The sequence below is a fragment of the Amblyraja radiata genome, chromosome 19 (assembly GCF_010909765.2).
Source record: "Amblyraja radiata isolate CabotCenter1 chromosome 19, sAmbRad1.1.pri, whole genome shotgun sequence".
NCBI lineage: Eukaryota > Metazoa > Chordata > Chondrichthyes > Rajiformes > Rajidae > Amblyraja > Amblyraja radiata.
Genome location: NC_045974.1, coordinates 438839 through 461439, shown reverse-complemented (window position 1 = coordinate 461439; position 22601 = coordinate 438839). Strand labels below are relative to the sequence as shown.

Here is a 22601-nt window from a genome sequence, read left to right as displayed (position 1 = left end):
ACCAATCCGAGTGTAAGAAAACAAGCAGCTATGGTGGGCTTCTCTTCCCACAAGAACCCACACCATCACACTGTCCTTGTTTAGGTATTTAGTTTATTTCTTAAGAGTAGTAAGATTTTTTTTAAACTAACGGCCAGTGAGCCTAGCATGCGTCAATGGAAAAGAATGACATCCATTATTATGAAGGGAAGAGCAGGATTATACGACAGCCAAGGAACGGCAATATTTATCTTGGTGCTTTAAATATTTTAATATTAATGTGTTTTAGTAAAAATGCAATTGTTTTGTAAGTTTTCTAAAAAAAGGTTACATAACAAGCTGCAAGTTTTCTGTAACAGGTAATATATACAACAGAATATTCATCAACATAACATAAGAATACTGCTTTAAGCTGTGATCTATGTTCTTATAAAGCAATTAAGCCTCGTATGGTAGTTGGTCGGTAGTAAAGGAAGCAAACTCAATGCTAGCATTTATTTCAGGAGGGCTTGTATACAAAAATAGGGATGTAATGCTGAGGCTCTATAAGGTGCTGGTAAGGCTGCATTTGGTATACTGTGAGCAATTCTGGGCACCATATCAGAGGAAGGATGAGCTGGCTCTGGAGAGGGTCCAGAGGAGGTTTACAAGAATGATCCCCGGAATGAGTAGGTTAACCCATGATGAGCGTTTGTCGGCACTGGGCCTGTACTCGCTGGAGTTTGAAGAATGAGGGACCTAATTAAAACATACAGAATAGTGAAAGGCTTCGATAGAGTGGATGTGGAGAGGATGCTTCCACTATTGGGAGAGTCTAGGACTAGAGGTCACAGCCTCAGAATTAAAGGATGTTCTTTTAGGAAGGAGATGAGGAGAAATGTCTTTAGCCAGAGGGTGGTGAATCTGTGGAATTCTTTGCCACAGAAGGCTGTGAGGCCAAGTCAGTGGATATTTTTAAGGCAGAGATAGATAGATTCTTGATTAGTACGGGTTGTCAGAGGTTATGGGGAGAATGCAGGAGAATGGGGTTAGGAGGGAGAGATAGATCAGACATGATTGAATGGCGGAGTAGAGTAGATGGGTCGAATGGCCTAATTCTGCTCCTATCACAAGATCTTATGACTGCATACATTTCCTCTTGAATAATTCCCATCATTTAAATCAGGTGCAAGATTTTTCACAAACCTCGATGGGGGTCACTGACTTGCAAATTAAATATCGATCTGTTGAGGACACATAACTAGAATATACAAGGAACTGCAGATGCTGGAATCTTGCATAGGTCACAAAGTGCTGGGGTAACTCAGAAGGTAAGGCAGCATCTCTGGAGGACATGGACAGTAGATACCCTTCCTCAGATCCATGTTCTCCACAGATGCTGCCTTATCCGCTGAGTTACTCCAGCACTGTGTTTTCTATGCAAGGATATGTTAGCCATCGGCAATAACCAACTCTGGAATTACATACATCTACCACTAGATTGGAGAACTTATGCATTTAAGAGTGAAGTGTTTTATTGTCATATGTCATAGATTGAACAATGAAATTCTTACTTGCAGCAGCACAACAGAAACATAGAAACATAGAAAATAGGTGCAGGAGGAGGCCATACGGCCCTTCGAGCCAGCACCGCCATTCATTGTGATCATGGCTGATCGTCCCCTATTAATAACCCGTGCCTGCCTTCTCCCCATATCCCTTGACTCCACTGGCCCCTCGAGCTCTATCTAACTCTCTCTTAAATCCATCCAATGACTTGGCCTCCACTGCCCTCTGTGGCAGGGAATTCCACAAATCCACAACTCTCAGGGTGAAAAGTTTTTTTCTCACCTCAGTCTTAAATGGCCTCCCGTTTATTCTAAGACTGTGGCCCCTGGTTCTGGACTCGCCCAACATTGGGAAAAATTTTCCTGCATCTAGCTTGTCCAGTCCTTTTATAATTTTATATGTTTCTATAAGATCCCCCTCATCCTTCTAAACTCCAGTGAATACAAGCCTAGTATTTTCAGTCTTTCCTCATATGACAGTCCCGCCATCCCAGGGATCAATCTCGTGAACCTACGCTGCACTGCCTCAATCACAAGGATGTCATTCCTCAAATTAGGAGACAAAAATTGTATGCAATACTTCAGATGTGGTCTTACCAGAACCCTATACAACTGCAGAAGAACCTCTCTACTCCTATACTGAAATCCTCTTGTTATGAAAAGTAAGAATTTCATTGTTCAATCTCTGACATATGGGAATAAAACACTCTTAATAGAGATGAAACCCTCTCTTACCGGGATTAGCAAACAGCTGGCTTTCCACAGTTTTAGCGATGCACTGCAGTTTGATGGCCTCCAGTGAATATTCCACGTGCAGGATGTCAGGCATGCTGCGCAAAGTGTCTCGGACCAGGTTGGCAACTTCTCGCACATCGATCAGCTTCAGCAGCTCCGAGTACACGGCTGGGAAAGAGCTGAGAAACACAGCCTGGTAAAGACAAAGGAAGGGCAAATAAAGATTTGACTCACAGTAAATAGCAAAACTCCACAAGGACCACAAACCTGCCACTTCAGAAACTTAAGGGCCTGTCCCACCAGCATGCGACTGCATGCGGCGAGCGCGACCTAACGTGGTGGCTTGAGGCGTACGGCCTCGCGGGAATGGTCCCACTTCGATCGCCGGAGCCGTATGGAGTTGTGCGGGGCTGGTCCGGACATCACGCGGGGCTCCGAAAAACGGACACTGTCCAAAAATCCTGCGCGGTAACAGCCTGTCGGCCCGCAGCCGCATTGAGTCCATACGCAGCGCCTTGACGCCGTACGCAGCGTCTTGGTGGCGTATGCCTAACGCGTGCCGTTGCGCGATGACGTCACCGCCCGGCATGCCGTTGCGTGATGACGTAACCGCCCGACGCCATGCGACGTCCAAATTCAGTCGGCCCGCCTCCTGCCCAGATGATTGGTGAGTATGATGTCGGGACCAGCTCCATGCGTCTCTGTAGTTGGAAGTGGGAACGGCCCCGCGAGGCCGTACGCCTCAAGCCACCACGTTTGGTTGTGCTTGCCGCATGCTGGTGGGACAGGCTCTTTACTGCTCCCTCTGTGGCCGAATCTTGCCTACATTCCTCAAGAATTTAATTGAGCACTTGTCAGAAAGCAAAAGATTAGATTAGATCCTTTATTTGTCATTCAGACCTTTTGGTCTGAACGAAATGTCGTTGCCTGCAGCCATACATATAGTAATAAACAACAAAACACACAATAAACACAAATTAACATCCACCACAGTGAGTTCACCAAGCACCTCCTCACTGTGATGGAGGCAAAAGTCTTAAAGTTACTGTCTCTTCCCTCCTCATTCTCCCTCTGCGCTGAGGCGCCAAGCCAACACAAATGAAAGTGAGTGGTGGTGTGGGACGGTGTGGGACCACCTAGTGCTCTTTCTTGGCTCCAGAAAGAAATGAACTTTAGGCATATTAACAGCGATTAATATCCAATAGTGTGGAAGATGTACTAATCTGCTGCCGATAAACGTGCTGGATTACCAATTCTACTGTCTTTAAAACAGTGAACTAGGGGAACAACTTATACCTTGTTGAAAATTGGCAGAACTGACATCTGTTATCAGGCAACTCAACCATCCTACCATGACTAGAGAGCTGTCCTGAACTACTATCTACATCAGTGGAGACCCTCAGACTATCTTAGATCGGACATTACTGGCTTTATCTTGCACTAAACATTATTCACATTATGCTCTGATCATGTATCTATACACTGTGAATGGCTCGATTGTAATCATGTTTTGTCTTTACGCTGACTAGATAGGACGCAACAAAAGCTTTTTCACTGTACCCCAAGACAGACGTGAAGCTCACCGTTTGACATGTTTTTACAAAATGTTAAATGGTCAGCTAGACATAGATTACAAGACCTACACCAACCCCAAACCAATTAGGAGCAGACGAGGGCATTCGATCCAATTTGTGATCCCATCTACAAAGACAGATGTGTACAGCAATTTGTTCTTCCCCCGCACAATTAAAGCATGGAATAATCTCCACCAAACTATAGTTACCCAACCAGATGCAACTAAATTTAAAGTAGCCAATAATCCTTTCTGGCTTAATCCCTCCCTTCACCACCTCCAGTTTAAATTCTAGTTGGAATATTTTGGAGGACCAAGTAACCAAGTAACCAAGAACCCCAGTACACGTGACAATAAACTCAATTCATCATCTAACATTGTGGAGGATGAGGCATGGAGTTACTACAGGGTTAAGAACATATTGTTTATTGATGTGAAGAACTCACCTGAGTCTGTGTGATGTTAGATGATCCCTGGCTCTCAATGGAAAGGAAAAATCTCACTGACTGGAAGAGTTCATAAATACTACTTCGAAATTCTTCTTCATTCTGCCCCCCAGTTGCAAGAGTGTAGAGGCTTCGAGAATGAACTATGTACTTGAAGATATATTCCTGTGCCTGGAATTAGAATTAGATCATGCCAAATAGATGGTTGTAAAATTGCAAGATGGCTCGGTCACAGTCATTGCTAGAACATGCCAATACATTGTTGTAAATACAGAGGTCAATAACCACTTAGTTATGTCCATTCTGTCAGTGTATTGAGCAACTAAAACTTACAGAAACACCGAAACAAACATGAGGGCTAATTCTAAAATTTCAATTAAAAATGTCACAAATGAAACAAAAAAGACCCTTCAACATTTATCTATCTCCCAAATGATTCAAATTCAGATCCTTGTGGAGAGCCTCAAAACTAGAGAATATTAAAATAATGTTTTGAAAATAATTGAAGCATTTCATGATGGCAGACGTCTAAACAGTATAGGGTGAAAAAACTGCTTCCATGTAACTGCCCTGCAGTAATCAGACACCATTGCCTCTTCGGAACACAGCTGCTACTTTAAACTTGGGTAGTCAATGAAACGGACAAGCAATCACTTTTATCTGAAGAAGGGTCTCGACCCGAAATGTCACCCATTCCTTCTCTCCAGAGATGCTATCTGTCCCGCTGAGTTACTCCAGCTTTTTGCGTCTAACTTCTATCTACACTTATGTAACAAGTCAGTTAAGCAATGTATCCTACAGGCTTTTGTCTTTTAGCTTCAGTAACAAAAATACAGTTATTGCAATTGAAAAGACCTTTATTTTTGTAAAACCTGTGGAAAAAATGACGTTGTTATTTTGAGTCTGAAACGCTAACCCGTAATTTTCTTCCCCATATTGATCATCCCATATCTTTACAATATGATTTTCTATAACACAAATTTTCTTTAAAATCCCACTATTGCATTTTAGCAGAATTACTTGCAGCATTAATAGTAAGTGCACTGCAGGGAAGGGGGTGTGAAAGAGAGGATTGGTTCAGGAGTCTGATGGCAGTGGGGAAGAAGCTGCTCCTAAGTCTGGACATTCAAGCTCCTGCATCTTCTCCCAGATGGGAGAAGAGGGAAAATGGAATGTCCAGGGTGGGAGCATCCTCGATGATACTTCCAGCCTTCCTGATGCATCGCACGGTGAAGGTGGACTGGATGGGAGGAAGTGTCATCGCCGAGCCTGTGATGGATTGGGCTGTGGTCACGACTCTCTGTAGGGTCAAGCGGTCAAGAGCAGAGCAGTGGCCAGACCAGGCTGAGAAGCATCTGTCAGAATACTCTCTGGCGAGCCTGTGTAGATGTTGGAGAGAAACCTTGTGGACATCTGAATCTTTCTGGATGCCTGCTTTTATGTTCACCACATCAATGTGAAGGGACCAGGTTAGGCGGCTGGTGAAATGGATGGCAAGGACATGACGCTGAAGAACATCTCTACCATAGCTCCATTGTTGAGGACAGAGTTGTGTTCATCCCCTCGCTTATATTTTAAGCCTTTAGTGCACAATATAATAAGAGCAATTTGTAATAATTATCCGATACAAATTCTTACCCTAAGCACATCTTGAATATGCTCTTGTCTCTCTGCTTCGATTGAACGATCTATGTACCTTTTCAACACTTTTATAAGATCCCTGCAACATTTAGAATATAAAAACAAGCAATTATTTTAAAAGCATATTTCTTCTCCCTCAAATTGATGGTTGTGTGATGAAGTGGACAGTTTCGACAAGCAGGTGGTCAAACTAACAGTCCATATGTGACCTTTGGTCCTCTTTACATTTCTTCATTCAGTCAAGTCCCCAACTTAGTTCTGTGCCTCCAGCACGTTTAGTTTAGTTGAGAGATTCAGCGCGGAAACAGGCCCTTCGGCCCACCGGGTCCGTGCCGACCAGCGATCCCCGCACATTAACACCATCTTGCACACACTAGGGACAATTTACATTTATACCAAGCCAATTAACCTACAAACCCGTAAGTACGTAAGCACTTAGATGTGGGCAAGCTGTGCCAAAGGGCCTGCTTCTGACCACTATCTTTAAAGTATAAAGTAATTAGCATATTGGATACCCACGGTTCAAAAAGTATAGTTCAAATGTAAATTAGCAGTGCTTTGCAATGAGCCGTTGGTAAATCAGAATCTTTAGGCTGCTCCAATTTAATTTTAATGTACAGGATGTGGTTTCCCCAGATACAAACAGCACAGTGGGAATGCAAGGCTGGGGATTAATTTACAGATGCATTGGACAGTACCTGTAGGCTAATGCTCCTGCAAAGTGACTTTCTATGTACGTATCCATGACTGGCTTGAAATGCTGAAACTTGATATCCTGCAGCAAGTTAATGATATGAACCTGTGGAAGACACGTTATTGAAGCGTTATCCATACAATGTAATAGGATAAACCTTCACACACTGTGAATCAAAGTTGTTTAAAGCACAATAATCTGCCGTCTGCAAAGACTAATTGTTGAGAGAACCATGTCATTGTTTTTGTACCGGAGATTTAGGTAAAATTTGTTTCACAATGCAGACATTAATCCTGAAAAAAACCTGAAATAATTGAAATTCATCAACAAATTGAAAGTTAAATTGAAAAAATACTCACCAATGAATCAAAAACCTTCAATCCATATTTTTGGGGATTGGCATCCAAAATTCCAAACAATGCATCCAGTGTGTCTTGCAAAAACTACAGGAGACATTCAAATGATATTTTAGTCACTGGTTTACCCAACGAACCAAAGCCATTTTAGATCAAGTATTGGCCCAAACAAAGCAACCTACTTTGACGATTTCTGCACCATCAATATCTTTGAACTTTGAGAGGATTTCACTTATCCTTTCGGGATGGGCTCTCCATTTCAAAAAATCCAGCAGATCTCCTTGAAAGTCAAATATTAATAAACTATGAATTAATATTTTACAATATTGAAGCAAGAACATTTTTGGAAGTTCCAGTCAAAAACACACGTGTTACTTATACAAACATACACATTTGTTGAAAAAAAAGTTTTCATTCTTAGACAATTAAAAGGGAATTCATATATCCATAGACAATAGGTGCAGGAGTAGGCCATTCGGCCCTTCGAGCCAGCACCGCCATTCAATGTGATCATGGTTGATCATCCACAATCAGTACCCCGTTCCTGCCTTCTCCTCATACCCCTTGATTCCGCTAGGAGCCCTATAATAACTCTCATTTGAATGCATCCAGTGAATCGGGCTCCACTGCCTTCTAAGGCAAAGAATTCCACATATTCACAACTCTCTGGGTGAAAATGGTTTTCCTCATCTCAGTTCTAAATGGCCTACCCCTTATTCTTAAACTGTGGCCCCTGGTTCTGGACTCTCCCAACATCGGGAACATGTTTCCTGCATCTAGCCTGTCCAATCCCTTAATCATTTAATATGTTTCTATAAGATAACCTCTCATCCTTCTAAATTCCAGTGAATACAAGCCCAGCCGCTCCATTCTTTCAACATATGACAGTCCCACCATCCCGGGAATTAACCTTGTGAACCTACGCTGCACTCCCTCAATAGCAAGAATGTCCTTCCTCCAGACCAAAACTGCACACAATACTCCAGGTGTGGTCTCACCAGGGCCCTGTACAACTGCAGAAGGACATCTATGCTCCTATACTCAACTCCTCTCGCTATGAAGGCCAACATGCCATTAGCTTTCTTCACAGCAAATATTCAGAATCAAATGTAAAGGGAGAAAATGGAGGCTTGCAGTTTATAGAAATTAGGAAACAAATTTCAGAGAGTTCCTCTGCCAAGTCACAAATTATCCCGATGTTGAGCTCGGTCAGAGTTGTGCAGCACAGACACTTTCGCCCACTAGTTTGGCACCAAACCCCAAACACCTATTTACATGAATCCCATTGACCCCATTTAAGGGCGGCACAGAGACGCAGCTGGTAGAGCTGTTGCCTCACAGAGCTAGAGACGAGGGTTCGATCCTGAGCACTGGTGTCCATGTGGAGATAAGAATTATTTTGCTTCCTATACTGTGATGGGATCCCAGGATTGTCGCATGCAGTAAACAAAGTGCCCTTCAAATCTACACCATGGAGCAAACCTGCAAAAGCCATCCTTCTACACTTCCCCAGAGCTCCACCAATCTGCTTTGGAAACAGAAATCCAGGATTTTGTCTGTGGAACTGATGCGCTACAATGCTGAGAACTATATTCTGCACTCTGTATCTTCCCCTTTGCTCTACCTATTGTACTGGAGTTTGACTCGATTGTAGTTATGTGCAGTATTATCTGATCTGTTAGGATAGCGTGCAGAACAAAGCTTTTCACTGTACCTCGGTACACATGGCAATAATAATAATCCTATGGCAGCCTAAACAGAAATTGTACTTGTGGTTCTGTGCTAGCGTTGACTTTATCACCACAGTCCTGTGCTTCGTGGCACAAATATCCGTTCATAATCCATTCACAAATATCCGTCCCAAACTGCCCAGATGGCAACATTACAAACTGGAAGTGCATCTGCCGTGCACAGGAACATGCCTCACCGTTCTGAGTGAGTTTCGTGGAACACAGAAACGACGAGATCCAAAATGTTTCCTTGGAAGCTTTAACTGGCTGGTTGCTCCCTTTACAATATTGAAGTTTGAGGTAGCGAGTGGGATCCTGAAAGTTGGTGTTTTCTTCACACTGCAAAATAAATATGTGTGAGTTTTATCTGACTTTTGCAATTGTGATGAAACAAATGTTAGTCAAAGTTTGTTGTCCAAGTCCAGCAGAATGTACGGCTTTCAAAACCATGTGGACAATGTGGACAGCTTCACTGGGATTCCAACAACATTGCCTTCCCATAAACACCCTGCCGAACATTAAAGATTCATGGAGGCACATTGAACTTATGTGGAAGTATCAATTGCCTCTGTGGCTACAAATGGATCTCCAGTAAACAACTAGACTTTGTCTTCAGGAAACTCTGCACAGAGAGCTCTGTACACCTATCAGTGGGGCAAGATATCTACCTCATTGTCCACCTCAAACTGTCTTTGATCGGACTTTACTGGCTTTATCTTGCACTATAGGTTATTCCCGATATTCCCTTTATCCTGTATCAGTACACTGTGGATGACTCGATTGTAATCATGTGTTGTCTTTCCGCTGACTAGTTAGCACGCAACAAAAGCTTTTCACTGTACCTCGGTACAGGTGACAATAAACTAGACTCTCATCTCACGAGGAAATAAGCCAATCCTCTCCAATTCTCTCTCCGTCCCTGACCCTCTACTACCTTGCCAAGTGCATTCACTTGCTGAGAGTCCGTACTGAACAAAACAAACTGGAGAAATTATTGCTGAATCAACACGACTTCAGAAACAGACACATGACCTTATCCATACAAGACACAACATATTTTTCTCTGGATACAATTACAATGCCTATCGATTCAGCTGAACTAAAGAGCGATTACCTTGTGGACCAAGAGCTCGTGAATACCATCTGGCAACGTTCTGCCATCTTCCTGCATCAGTGGAACAAAGGAGAAGCCAAAAAGCTTTTTTTCTCCTTTTTCTTTTGCTGAGAACAAAGAAGCAGAATTGAATGTTACAATGAAATATCTCACAGCTGAGGGCTGCATAACCAAGTCCCTACAAAGGTCACGCAGGGAACTGGATCGAAACTTTCAGCTTTATTTCCACCAATATTAAAATAAATGAGCTAGCAACCCAGCCCTTATTGGGCTCCCAAGTATCTGCCCATAAATCCCCACTACTCATTCCCCAGGGCCATGGTTGCACTTAAACTTGAGAATGGATTCAAGGTACGCAGGGATACAGATAGAGGGTAAACAGTGCTACAGGCGTAGTGCAGGGGTGGCCCAAGTAGAAATACAGGCAGTGGTACAGGCTGAGAGTGAACGGTTGTACTGGCAGAGGGTGTCCAGTAGTACAGGGGGAGGGTGTATAGCGCTACAGGTGGAGGTACAGGCAGAGCGAATGGTGGTACAGGTGGACATATGGGTGGAGGGCGGGGAGTGGTACAGGTACAGGTGGGGAGTGGGCAGAGGTACAGGTACAGGCGGATAACGGGCGGTAGTACAGGTACAGGTACAGGTGAGGAGCAGGCGGTGGTACAGGTACAGGTACAGGTGGGGAACAGGCGGTGGTACAGGTACAGGGTACAGGTGAGGAGCGGGCGGGAGTACAGGTGAGCAGTGGCAGATCACAGCAGGTACCACAAACACAACATTTAGGAGGGTGGGTTAGGTCCTGCCAACATCTTCACACATGGAAGAACTACTTTATTAGTGAAACACCTTCCATGTCTCTGATTGTTGCCAATGCATACAGAGCAGGAACTATGCCGTTCAGTGACAATGTCTATAAATGCATTTATGATTTGGATATAAATGGTCATCTGATTTGCATTTATTTGGCTGGGCAGCTGAATGACCTTTTGTGATTAAACGAGAGCCAATGACACCACCAGTTTCTGTGGCGAAATAGAAACCATATTAACCGTTCCTCCATCCAGATACCTTCAGAAACACTTTCACAGATCACGGCACGCAGTTCTATTTAGATTTGGAGAGACTAAAATGAGAGATTCCCAAAATAGAACCTGAATTTCTGCAGAGTGCCAAAACTGAATCCTGCCCTCCCCCTCTGTACAAGATCGTGCCAATGAGGTGGCGGATCATTACTGCGCTGGGAAGCAGAACTCAGCCTACACTTGTTTTCCTCGTTCAAAACGGAATCAGCTGTCAACATGGACAGGAGAAATAGTTGCACATATACAAACTAATTTATTGTTGAACTATCAATGCCTCTGCTTTGACCCGTCTATGAAATCTAGCCGTTTCACCATCACCAGGTGGCAATTTATAAAAAGACTGAACCAAGCAAAGTGCATTATGTCTGCAGCTTTTAATGTTAAAGACTTGTCTGTGTGTGATTCAAATAGCAAATATTACTGAAAATAACCCAATTAGCTCAGAATTAAAAAAAGTGCTGATATTAATCCTCCCGGTAATCGTAATTCTCATTCTGTACAAACTGAGACATCGATGTATTCTATCAGATAGATCACTGTCGATTTCTAGGGCGGCACGGTGGCGCAGCGGTAGAGTTGCTGCCTTACAGCACCAGGGACCCAGGTTTGATCCTGACTACGGGTGCTGTCTGTACGGAGTTTGTACGTTTTCCCTGTGACCTGTATAGGTTTTCTCCGGGACTTCCGGTTTCCTCCCACACTCCAAAGACGCACAGGTTTATCGGTTAATTTGCTTCAGTAAAATTGTAAATTGTCCGTGGTGCGTGTAGGACAGAGTTCGTGTGCGGGGATTGCTGGTCGGCACGGACTCGGTGGACCGAAGGGCCTGTTTCCGTGCTGTACCCCTAAACTAAACTAAATTTAATAAGACATTAACATTTACCTTTAGCAGATATATAACTTAATCGTGCATCAAATAAAACATTGGTCTAAATGTTTTAAGAGTTATAGCAAACTACTTTGTTGGATACTGTCAATTTGTACGTCTGAGGTATGAGATGGTAAACAATATGTGGAGACTTTAAATTGTTACATTGAATTGATTCTTCTGCAGAGTTGCCATGTGAAATCAGAGATACAGGTTTAGTTTAGTTCATTGTTACATGTACTGAGGTACAGTAAAATGTTTTGTTTTTACAGATGCTGGTTTACAAAAAAGTGACAAAGTGCTGGAGTAACTCAAGGACAAAAAAGACACAAGGAAGGGCCACGACCCCGATCAGCCATGATTGAATGGTGGTGTAGGTTTGACGGGCCGAATGGCCTAATTCTGTTCCTATTACTTATGACCGTATGACCCGAACCATCACCTATCCATGTTCTCCAGAGATGTTTAGTTTAGAGATACAGCGCGGCAACTGGCCCTTTGGCCCGTGAGTCCGCGCTGACCAGCGATTCCCACACACTAACTCTATCCTATACATACTAGAGACAATTTATAATTTTACCAAGCCAATTAACCTACAAACCTGCACGTCCTTGGAGTGTGGAAGGAAACCGGAGCTTCCAGGAGAAAACCCACGCAGGTCACGGGGAGAATGTACAAACTACGAACAGTCAGCACCCGTGGACAAGATCGAACCCAGGTCTCTGGCGCTGTGAGGCAGCAACTCTACCGCTGCGCCACTGTGCCACACCAAATATCCTCCCCGGCGGGGAATTGAACCCCAGTCTTCCGCATGACAGGTGGGGTCACTCACCACTATACTACTGAGGACGGGATGGAAATGCTGCCTGACCCACTGAGTTACTCCAGCAGTCTGTGAAACGTCACCTATCCATGTTCTCCACAGATGCTGCCTGACCCGCTGAGTTACTCCAGCACTCTGTCTATCTTCATGTTAAATGTGACTTTATTTGCCATCTACAGCCCAGACATGGAGGGTGGGTGATGGAACGTCACTTACTGGAGCAGTGCCGGAATTCCAGGCGGACATGAGCTCCCCTAAACTTGTCCACAGGGATGGGGAGTTTCAGCAGCTCACCCCACCGGGGGCTGTTGTTGTGGTAGAGCACAAACGAGTGGTGTTCACTCACTGGCAGCTCCCCAGATCCCAGCGTAATACAATCCTGCCGGAGCAAGGAAGAATGGTGAACATCAGGGAACATTCATGGACATGAAAAGCAGCACAACCCAATAAAACTGCATGTGTAGGAGGGAACTGCAGCTGCTGGTTTAAACCAAAGATAGACACAAAATGCTGGAGTAATTCAGCGGGACAGGCAGCATCACTGGAGAGAAGGAAGGGGTGACGTTTCGGGTTGAGACCCTTCTTCAGACAATGTCCGAGTCTTCAGACTCTGAAGGAGGGTCCCGACCAGAAACGTCACCCCTTCCTTCTCTCCAGAGATGCTGCCTGTCCCGCTGAGTTACTCCAGCATTTTGTGTCTATTCCCATTAAGAGCAAGATTTGAAGTTTGACTAGAAGGACACCAGGCAGCAATTAAACAGGTTCTCCTGACAATGTAATGAAATAAAAAGACATTGAATATTATTATTTGTTTAGTCCTTTCACAGAGTTAAGGAGCAGCTTACAATAACAACTACTATGCGAGATCAGGAGTTGAGGGAATCGTATGAAATACAGAACAAACTTGCTGTATTCGCTGGAGAGTAGTTACACCCCATGTTGGATTTAATGAGTAATAAACTTTAATGAGTTAATAATCCAATGTTAAGGAGCTAACTCGCGGCTCATTGAGACAACACAATGGTTCATGTAATGTTACCATCGAGGGTGAAGTGGAATCATAAACCACGGCTTCAGATTTAGGTTCTGCTGACATGGTGCATCGAGGCAGAAATTGGCCCCAGTAAACGTGGCAGAATTATTAAACTGATGAAGAGTGGGAGACAGAGCAGTAATTGGTTGAATAGAAGATATGCACAAATCTAAAGGGCAAGGGATTGACTTGCAAATAAGCAATCTTGGTGAGCAAGAAAAGTCACTAATGAAATATAACTAAAAGAAGCAGCCTTGATGCATGTGTAGGAAGGAACTGCAGATGCTGATTTACACCGAAGATAGACACAAAGTGCTGGAGTAACTCAGCGGGACAGGCAGCATCTCTGGAGAGAAGGAAGGGGAGACGTTTCGGGTCGAGACCCTTCTTCAGACAGAGCGTCAGTTCAGCTTACAATGTACCATTGTAGATTTCCTTGGTCATTGTCCTTTGATCTGTGTTTTCACACCTTACCCTTCCATATCTGTATGTCTCCCTGTCCCCTGACTCTCAGTCTGAAGACGGGCCTCGACCCGAAACGTCACCCATTCCTTCTCTCCAGAGATGCTGCCCGTCCCGCTGAGTTACACCAGCACTGTGTCTATCTTTAAATGAAGCAAACAGCAATAACATCCCCGTGGACTGAGTGGCAGGAAGGGCAGCAGAAACAATTGGAATTATAGAGGGTAATGCAGAGTTGATGCCAGTATAATGGGAGGAAGCAGCCATCTGATGGATGTGTCAGAATGACCAATGCAGGTAGCACCATCCATGGACACAGGGAAATTATACATTTATTAAAGCATTCATTTGCACAGTTTTTACAGGAGGGAATGAATACAAAAATAACCATTCCATGGCACAATCTGGAGTGGTGCCAAAATCTTCATCAACTTGACACAAAACCTCCACATCCTCCCCTTCCAAGCAACAGTCCAACGGGGCAAAATATCACAAGTAGGTGGATGAATGAGAGCAAGAGGGCAGGTGAGATGGGATGTGGATTTACCTTCAGTACCTGCCCCTCACTATCGAGCACGCACATGGTCACAGCTACATTCCTGGCCACACTCTTGCCTCCCTTCTCGTATTCCCCTCGCTCTAACGTGATGTACAGGTCATTCCTGATGTCACCTGAATGAAGAACACAAGATATTCAGCATTAACATATCTGGTTAATAAGTATATCGTAGAGGTTGTGGGCCTGGTGCTGAGCTTGGAACTCAGTCTGAAAAAGGGTCTCGACCCGAAACGTCACTCATTCCTTCTCTCCAGTGATGCGGCCTGCTCCGCTGAGTTAAGGGGCTGTCCCACTTGGGCGACCTAATCTGCGAGTCCAGAAGAGTGTCTTCGACCTTCAAGCTCGAGGGCACTCGCCTGGAAAGCCTCGAGCTGGATCGACTGTCCGCGTTGAAACCGTGAGCTGGATTGACTGACCACACGCACACACACATCGTGAAGGCGGGGGCCAGGGAAAGCGGGAGAGCACTTTTCAAGAAAGGAACGAGAGAAAACAGGGAATTATAGGCCAATTAGCCTGACTTCGGTGGTGGGAAAGATGCTGGAGTCAATTATTAAAGAGGTAATAATGGGGCATTTGGATAGCAGTAAAAGGATTAGTCCAAGTCAACATGGATTTATGAAAGGGAAATCATGCTTGACTAATCTTCTGTAATTTTTTGAGGATGTGACAAGTAAAATGGATGAAGGGGAGCCAGTGGATGTAGTGTATCTAGACTTTCAGAAAGCCTTTGATAAGGTCCCGCACGGGAGACTGGTGACTAAAATTAGAGCACATGGTATTGGGGGTAGGGTGTTGACGTGGATAGAAAATTGGTTGGCAGACCAAAGAGTAGGAGTGAACGGGTCCTTTTCAGAATGGCAGGCAGTGGCGCGTGGAGTGCCGCAAGGCTCGGTGTTGGGGCCGCAACTGTTTACCATATATATTTATGATTTGGAAGAGGGAATTAGGAGCAACACTAGCAAGTTTGCGGATGACACAAAGTTGGGTGGCAGTGAGAACTATGAAGAGGATGTTAGGAGGTTGCAGGGTAACCTGGACAGGTTGAGCGAGTGGGCAGATGCTTGGCAGATGCAGTATAATATAGATAAATGTGAGGTTATCCACTTTGGCGGCAAAAACAAGGGGGCAGACTATTATCTCAATGGGGTTAGGTTAGGTAAGGGGGAGATACAGCGAGACCTGGGTGTCCTTGTACACCGGTCACTGAAAGTTGGCTTACAGGTTCAGCAGGCAGTGAAGAAAGCGAATGGAATGTTGGCCTTCATAACAAGAGGATTTCAGTATAGGAGTAAAGAGGTTCTTCTGCAGTTGTATAGGGCTCTGGTGAGACCACATCTGGAGTATTGTGTACAGTTTTGATCTCCTAATTTGAGGAAGAACATCCTTGTGATTGAGGCAGTGCAGCATAGGTTCACGAGATTGATCCCTGGGATGGCGGGACTGTCATATGAGGAAAGATTGAAAAGACTAGGCTTGTATTCACTGGAGTTTAGAAGGATGAGGGGGTTCTTATAGAAACATATAACATTATAAAAGGACTGGACAAGCTAGATGCAGGAAAAATGAGTTAGATAGAGTTCTAGGGGCTAGTGAAGTCAAGGGATATGGGGAGAAGGCAGGCACGGGTTATTGATAGGGGACGATCAGCCATGATCACAATGAATGGCGGTGCTGGCTCGAAGGGCCGAATGGCCTCCTCCTGCACCTATTTTCTATGTTTCTATGTCTGCGCGATGAAGAGGAAGGTAAACGGCTGCTGCATTTTACGGTAAGTCCTTTAGGGGGGGGGAGAGGGAGAGAAGGGGAGAGAAGGGGAGAGAAGGGGAGAGAAGGGGAGAGAAGGGGAGAGAAGGGGAGAGAAGGAGTGGAGACACTTTTAAGAAGTATAATAAAGTTTAGCGGGCATTTTACCAACCGGTAGGTTTTCCTTGGTCCTGAAAACTCCAATGAGCCAATCAAAATGTCCGGTCAGCAAAGGAGATTGCCTACGGCTGCCCTCGACTGCCTGTAACTACATAATGACCCCACTCCACTGCACTACAAGTCAAAAATAACCATACCGACCAAATTTTACTTGTGGAAAAATTTTCAACATGCTGAAAATATTTCCGCGACCTAGCTGAGGCCACGAGTACCCGGGAACTTCCCTCGAGCATGAAGGAGAGTTCCAGTGACCTCATAGGACCACGTGTTGACCATGCTGCGAGTTTGAAGGTCGAAGACACTCTTCTAAACTCGCAGATTAGGTCGTCCAAGTGGGACAGCCCCTTTACTCCAGCATGTTGTATCTATGTTCATAATAAGTGCTTTAAAGTAGAAATGGGTTTCTGTAACTTGCACCTGGGTCAAACGGAAACCTGGTCCAAGGCAGGCCAACTCCAGATCTGTGAAAGGGTTTCGCCATCATTCAGTAAAGTGCCTGATTTATATTCCACACTTGGGAACACTATTCCTTCTCTCCAGAGATGTTACCTGCCCCACCGAGTTACTCCAGCATTTTGTGTCTATCTAAGGTTTCACTTTATTAATGTCACGTGCACCGAGGTACAGTCAAAGCTTTGTTTTGCTTGCAATCAGTTCAAACTCAAGTACAATAGGTAGAGCAAAGGGGAAGATACAGAGTGCAGAATCAAGTTCTCAGCATTGTAGCGCATCAGTTCCACAGACAAAGTCCAATGTCCGCAATGGGGTAGAGGTGAATTGGACAGTACCCTAGCTTATGGAAGGACCGTTCAGAAGCCTGATAAGAGGGGAAGAATAATTGTTACTAAAGCTCAGGATTAGGGAAGGGAAAATCTAATTGGGTTCCAGCGTTTCATGGAGCCACGCGGCAGCATGCCACTCATAAAGCTGTGGTGTTACATTAATGGAGCTAATAATGGTGTTAATGAGACCAAGCTGTAATTGTGATCAGTTATTATTGAGTCCCAGGGAATTCAGTCAAAGTGCACATTCCAGTCCTGGACCTCGACACATCACAAGGAAGACCTGCAGCTTGTGAGCATGATTATAGGTGGTCCTTTCACACAGCAGCACGAGTTCTTACGTCAAGTACAATTCTGAGATTCCACGCAATGAGCAGGAGACCTTTGTATCCACGGAATGAGGATTCTATTTTTGTGTAAATCATTGTGTCGAGAAGGTGGGTGTTTGATCCTTGAGTTCTGTCTATGGTGATGCAATAATTCATTGTGTTCTCCCCACAGCCTTGTAGCTCTCGCTGTTCCAAACCTGGACTTACCCTGTATCTTGCCCACTCTCTGTGACAGAACATTGTGTCCATCAACACTGCCGACGTGTAGGAACAACCTGTTGCCTCTCAACTCTGAAGTGTTGATACTTTGACATCAACTCACAGCACTTTGCTCTCTGTATAATTTGCTGTCATTATTACCACTTCTCCCTTCAGCCTTCTCCACTCCAGTGGAAATCAAATTGTGTCTCTCAATAACCTTGAATTCCCATCAGCTCAATGAATCCAATCTGAATTCTCTCTATGAATGAGAGACCAGTCCCTCATTCTCAGAGAGAGTTGTAATTGTGACTACAATGTGTCCATCACCTCACTCTGTGTACTTCCCAATATTCCAAACTTTCATTTATATAAACGGGTCAAATCTAACCCATTCCTTCTCTCCACAGATGCTGCCAGACCCGCTGAGTTACTCCAGCACTCTGTATATTCCTCATTGCTGGTTGGATATGAAATAAACATAACTCTGAAACAGCACAAAGACAGACCACAGACCACGACCAATCCATTCATCACCTGCTGATGTTGACTCACACATTGAGAGTTGGAAAAGCATTGCCACAACATTCCTGCCTTTCCCAACATTAACATTCCTGTACTTCCTGCCCACTGCACCACAGTGCCGGTCATTTGTCCAGTGAGCCTGTGTGATTGTTTAATCTCTTTGTGATTATATAATGACCCACAGATAACATTGGTGGAGAGGCACCGTTTCAATGTGTTCCCAAGTGTAAAGCTTGCCCCAGATAATCTGAATTCTGCACATTTGTACCGACAGTGAGAAATCACTGCCCTCTGCTGGTGAAAGTTGTTATCTCAGTGGCGGCATGAATACATCAGCATCTGACCCACAAACCGCTCTGTCCCATTTCAGAGTGGATGATGAGAGGATGTTCCCACTAGTGGGAGAGTCTAGGACTAGAGGGCACAGCCTCAGACGTTCTTTTAGGAAGGAGATGAGGAGAAATTTCTATAGTCAGAGGGTGGTGAATCTGTGGAATTCTTTGCCACAGAAGACTGTGGAGGCCACAAGTCAGTGGATATATTTAAGGCATTGATAGATTGGTTGTTGATTAGTACGGGCATCAGAGGTTATGGGGAGAAGGCAGGAGAATGGGGTTCGGAGGGAGAAATAGATCAGGCATGATTGAATGGAGTAGACGATGGGCTGAATGGCCTAATTCTCCTCCTATCACTTATGATCTTATGACTTCCCCGCTGTGCAAATATCCTTGTGGATCACACTAAGCCTCTTCTGAAAGTTACAAAAAATGCAAGAACTTCAATTATGAGGTTCACCTTGCCATGTTTTTGTTTCCCTGGGCGACACTTTGTGCTAAACCACATTGTCAATTTCAGAGATTCAGATGCTGTCGCATCTGCCAGCATTTGGCCCAGCAGATGCCTTCTCTGCAGCCACCTCTTTAGAGGATATACCACAAAACAACCAACATTATTCCAGTTACATGCGGCGCCACAACTGAATGCGTGGATGGATGCAGTGATGGGAGGGGAGTGGGAGAATACTCCCGGATTACTCCCAGGGGGGATCAGGAGAGGCTGGTTCAGAACAGTAAGTGTGGAGACATTGTGTCAGGCAGCATCTCTGGAGGACATGGATGGGTGATGATTTGATTCAGGACCCTTCCTCAGACCCAAAACATCACCTATCCATGTTCTCCACAGATGCTGCCGGACCCGCTGAGTGACTCCAGTATCTGCACTACCTCATGTCTACAGTGCAGAAGGCATGTTCTCTGTGCATGGAGATTGTCTAGCGTTGCATTTTATGCTCCAGGCAGGAGATGGTCAGCAGGACTTTAACAACATGAGCAGAGTCAATCTGTGGAGAACTGTTGCTTGTGAAGCCTGCAATACAGGAAATGCTTGTGTCCTGACTACCTCCACCTGCGGAGGGAAGGAGCTGAGGTGTGCTCTCCTCGAGTACAGAGAGGAGGTGACCTTGCCAAAACACGGTGAGTAGCAAGCTGTACAATGAGGCAAAGAATAGCAGATGTAGCCTGGAATAATTCTGATGCCAGGAATCTGAGAGTGTCGTACGGACTCTATGATCGTGGCCTGCCCTTAATGGGTGGTCATTAACGCAGTTGTCAGGTTGGATAAGATTGAAAGATGAAACCGACTTACTAGACAACAGTTCTTGACAAAATGTCAGGAGAAATGTGGATCATAAAACCTGGCTGTTTGGTGAGAATTGGTGAAAATAAGAACTGAATATATTTTTAGACCAATGAGGTTGAAAGACAAAAAAGCTTTTCATTGTAGACAAAAATGCTGGAGAAACTCAGCGGGTGAGGCAGCATCTATGGAGCGAAGGAAAGAGGCTACGTTTCTGGTCGAGACCCTTGTTCAGACTGATGTGAGGGTGGGGGTAGGAAGAAGAGCCCCCAGCATCTGCAGTTCCTTCCTAAAGCTTTTCATTGTACCTTGGCACACATGACAATAATCTAAACTGCACTGAGACTCGCAGGAGGTGACATTTTCACGTTATTCTCCATTGCTGTTCCTGGTGGAGCTTTACGCTCAAAATCCTCTCATCTAGACACAAAGAACCTAACCTTCCAATGGAACAAATGTCTGGAAATACACATTAAAATGCTCTATTCTGGGCATGGCTGAGCTTCATAGTTATTTCCCCCATGAGCTGAGCCATTGGATTTCCAGCCGGTTGTCTGTCCTGCCAAAATGTTACTTTAATTCAAAAGCTCCTTTATATAGTTGAGCATCAAAATTACAACTGGATACAATCTTCTATTGTGGCCAAATTAGTTTAATGCACACAAGGTCATAGAAGAGATAAATATAACACCTAACACGTATAATACGTATGAAATATAATTCTTCACATAAATATCCCTTGCCTTAAACCTTGCATTCAAAGCAATTTACCACATCGGAAGCCCTCTGCTTGGCAAGTGAATAAAAAGATTTTATTAAGTATGCATTGAATGAAAATCTATATGAACCACTTAACCTCTATCACAGATACGTTCTTGATTCAGAGTCTGAGAAAGGTCCCGACCCAAAACAACATTGATCCATATTTTCCAGAGATGATGCCTGACCTGCAGCACTTTGTGTCTTCTGCAGTTCCTCGTGTCCAGCCTTCTCGATTCTTCGGCATAAATTGTTCAGATAATACATCTATATTTTTTACAATCTGGGATCACATTTTTTTATACACAGGCTTTTGGGAGAAGATCAAGTGCTTTCAGCATCATCCGTGGATTGTTGTTCAGGCTTACCTGGCATTATAATATCTGAAAAGCCCAGTTTCCTTGTGATGGCCACTCCTCTCGTGAATAACACTCGATACTCTCTCCGGATCTGATCAATGTCTCCGTGTAGAAGCTGCAAGGCCACAGATAAACCTACAACCAAGAACAGACAGACAGACAGACAGGTGAATCTATGGAATTCTTTGCCACAGAAGGCTGTAGAGGCCAAGTCAGTGGATATTTTTTAATATCTTATATTGTTAAAGCAGAGATAGATTCTTGATTAGTACGGATGTCAGAGGTTATGGGGTGAAGACAGGAGGGAGGGAGAGATAGATCAGCCATGATTGAATGGAGGAGTAGACTCGATGGCCCAATTCTACTATTACTTATGACCTTGTGACAGACGTACAACAGTTTGAGATTCCATGGACACAGAAAGAAAATCGTTTGAAAGGAAACACGAGTTAAAATTAGCTGGAAACCAAACAAAACCTGCTGATGCCCAATGTAAATAACAGGATTGGACCTCAGTCTTATTGAGCTCAAACTCCAAATGTGCCACCAGGATGCAGTTAGCAGCAAACAGCACTCTGAGATCAGTCTCTCCAGCATCTTGTCCTTACCTTCTGTCTCTGGAGATCGAGGAGCAAGAAGATGCCCCTGAGGTCACTCTTAAATCTGCTCCCTCTCACTGTAAACTGCTGCTTTAGAATCCTCGACTGTGTGGAGCATTCACTTTATCCATGCCCCTCATAATCCTGTACACCTCAGTAAAGTCACCCCTCACTCACTTACACTCCAAAGACACAAATCCCAACCTATCCAAACTCTCCCTAACACACAAGCCCAGGTAACATCCTGGTGAATCTCTTCTCGACCGTTCCAACTTAATGACGTCCTTCTTACAGTTGGGTGACCAGAACTGCACACAGTACTCCAAGTGTGGTCTCTTGACGACTTGTACAGCTGCAACAGTGTCCCAACATTTGTGGTTAATATCCTTCCCATTGAAGCCAAGCATGCCAACACCTACGTCACCACCCTGTGCACTGGACTCACACTGGCTGACTCACACTGGTGGGGAGTTGTGCACCTGACTCACACTGGCGGGGAGCCGTGCACCATGCCAACACCTTCTTCACCACCCTGTCCACCTGACTCATACCCGCACTGCCAGATCTCTGTGTTGTGCAACATTCTCCAAGACTCCACCATTTAGGGTCCTGCTCTGGTTTGACACACCAAAGTGCAATAGGTTTACAGTGGGGGGGGGGGGGGGGGGGAGGTTTAATAGGAACCTGAGGGATACACAATGGCTGGCGGGTGTATGGAACGAGCTGCTGGATGAGGTAGTTGAGGCAGGTACTATTGCAACGTTTAAGAGACAGATACATGGATACGATGGTTTAGAGGGATATGGGCCATGCGCAGGCAGGTAGGACTAGTGTAGATGTTGGTCAG

The 22601-nt window shown here is 44.6% G+C and overlaps 1 protein-coding gene across 3 annotated transcripts in view; it reads right to left on the bottom strand.

Annotated features, from left to right (window-relative positions):
- dock4 (dedicator of cytokinesis 4) overlaps positions 1 to 22601 on the bottom strand; it is a 259437-nt gene that overhangs the window by 101993 nt on the left and 134843 nt on the right. For all 3 annotated transcript variants that reach the window (XM_033037391.1, XM_033037392.1, XM_033037393.1), the window contains exons 13-23: positions 21165 to 21290; positions 14631 to 14755; positions 12805 to 12967; positions 9816 to 9922; positions 8899 to 9040; positions 7154 to 7251; positions 6975 to 7058; positions 6620 to 6720; positions 5919 to 6000; positions 4281 to 4451; positions 2262 to 2454 (exon numbers count right to left, since the gene is read on the bottom strand). In XM_033037391.1, coding sequence (XP_032893282.1) covers positions 2262 to 2454; positions 4281 to 4451; positions 5919 to 6000; positions 6620 to 6720; positions 6975 to 7058; positions 7154 to 7251; positions 8899 to 9040; positions 9816 to 9922; positions 12805 to 12967; positions 14631 to 14755; positions 21165 to 21290 — 1392 coding nt within the window. The remainder of the gene's footprint in view (positions 1 to 2261; positions 2455 to 4280; positions 4452 to 5918; positions 6001 to 6619; positions 6721 to 6974; positions 7059 to 7153; positions 7252 to 8898; positions 9041 to 9815; positions 9923 to 12804; positions 12968 to 14630; positions 14756 to 21164; positions 21291 to 22601) is intronic.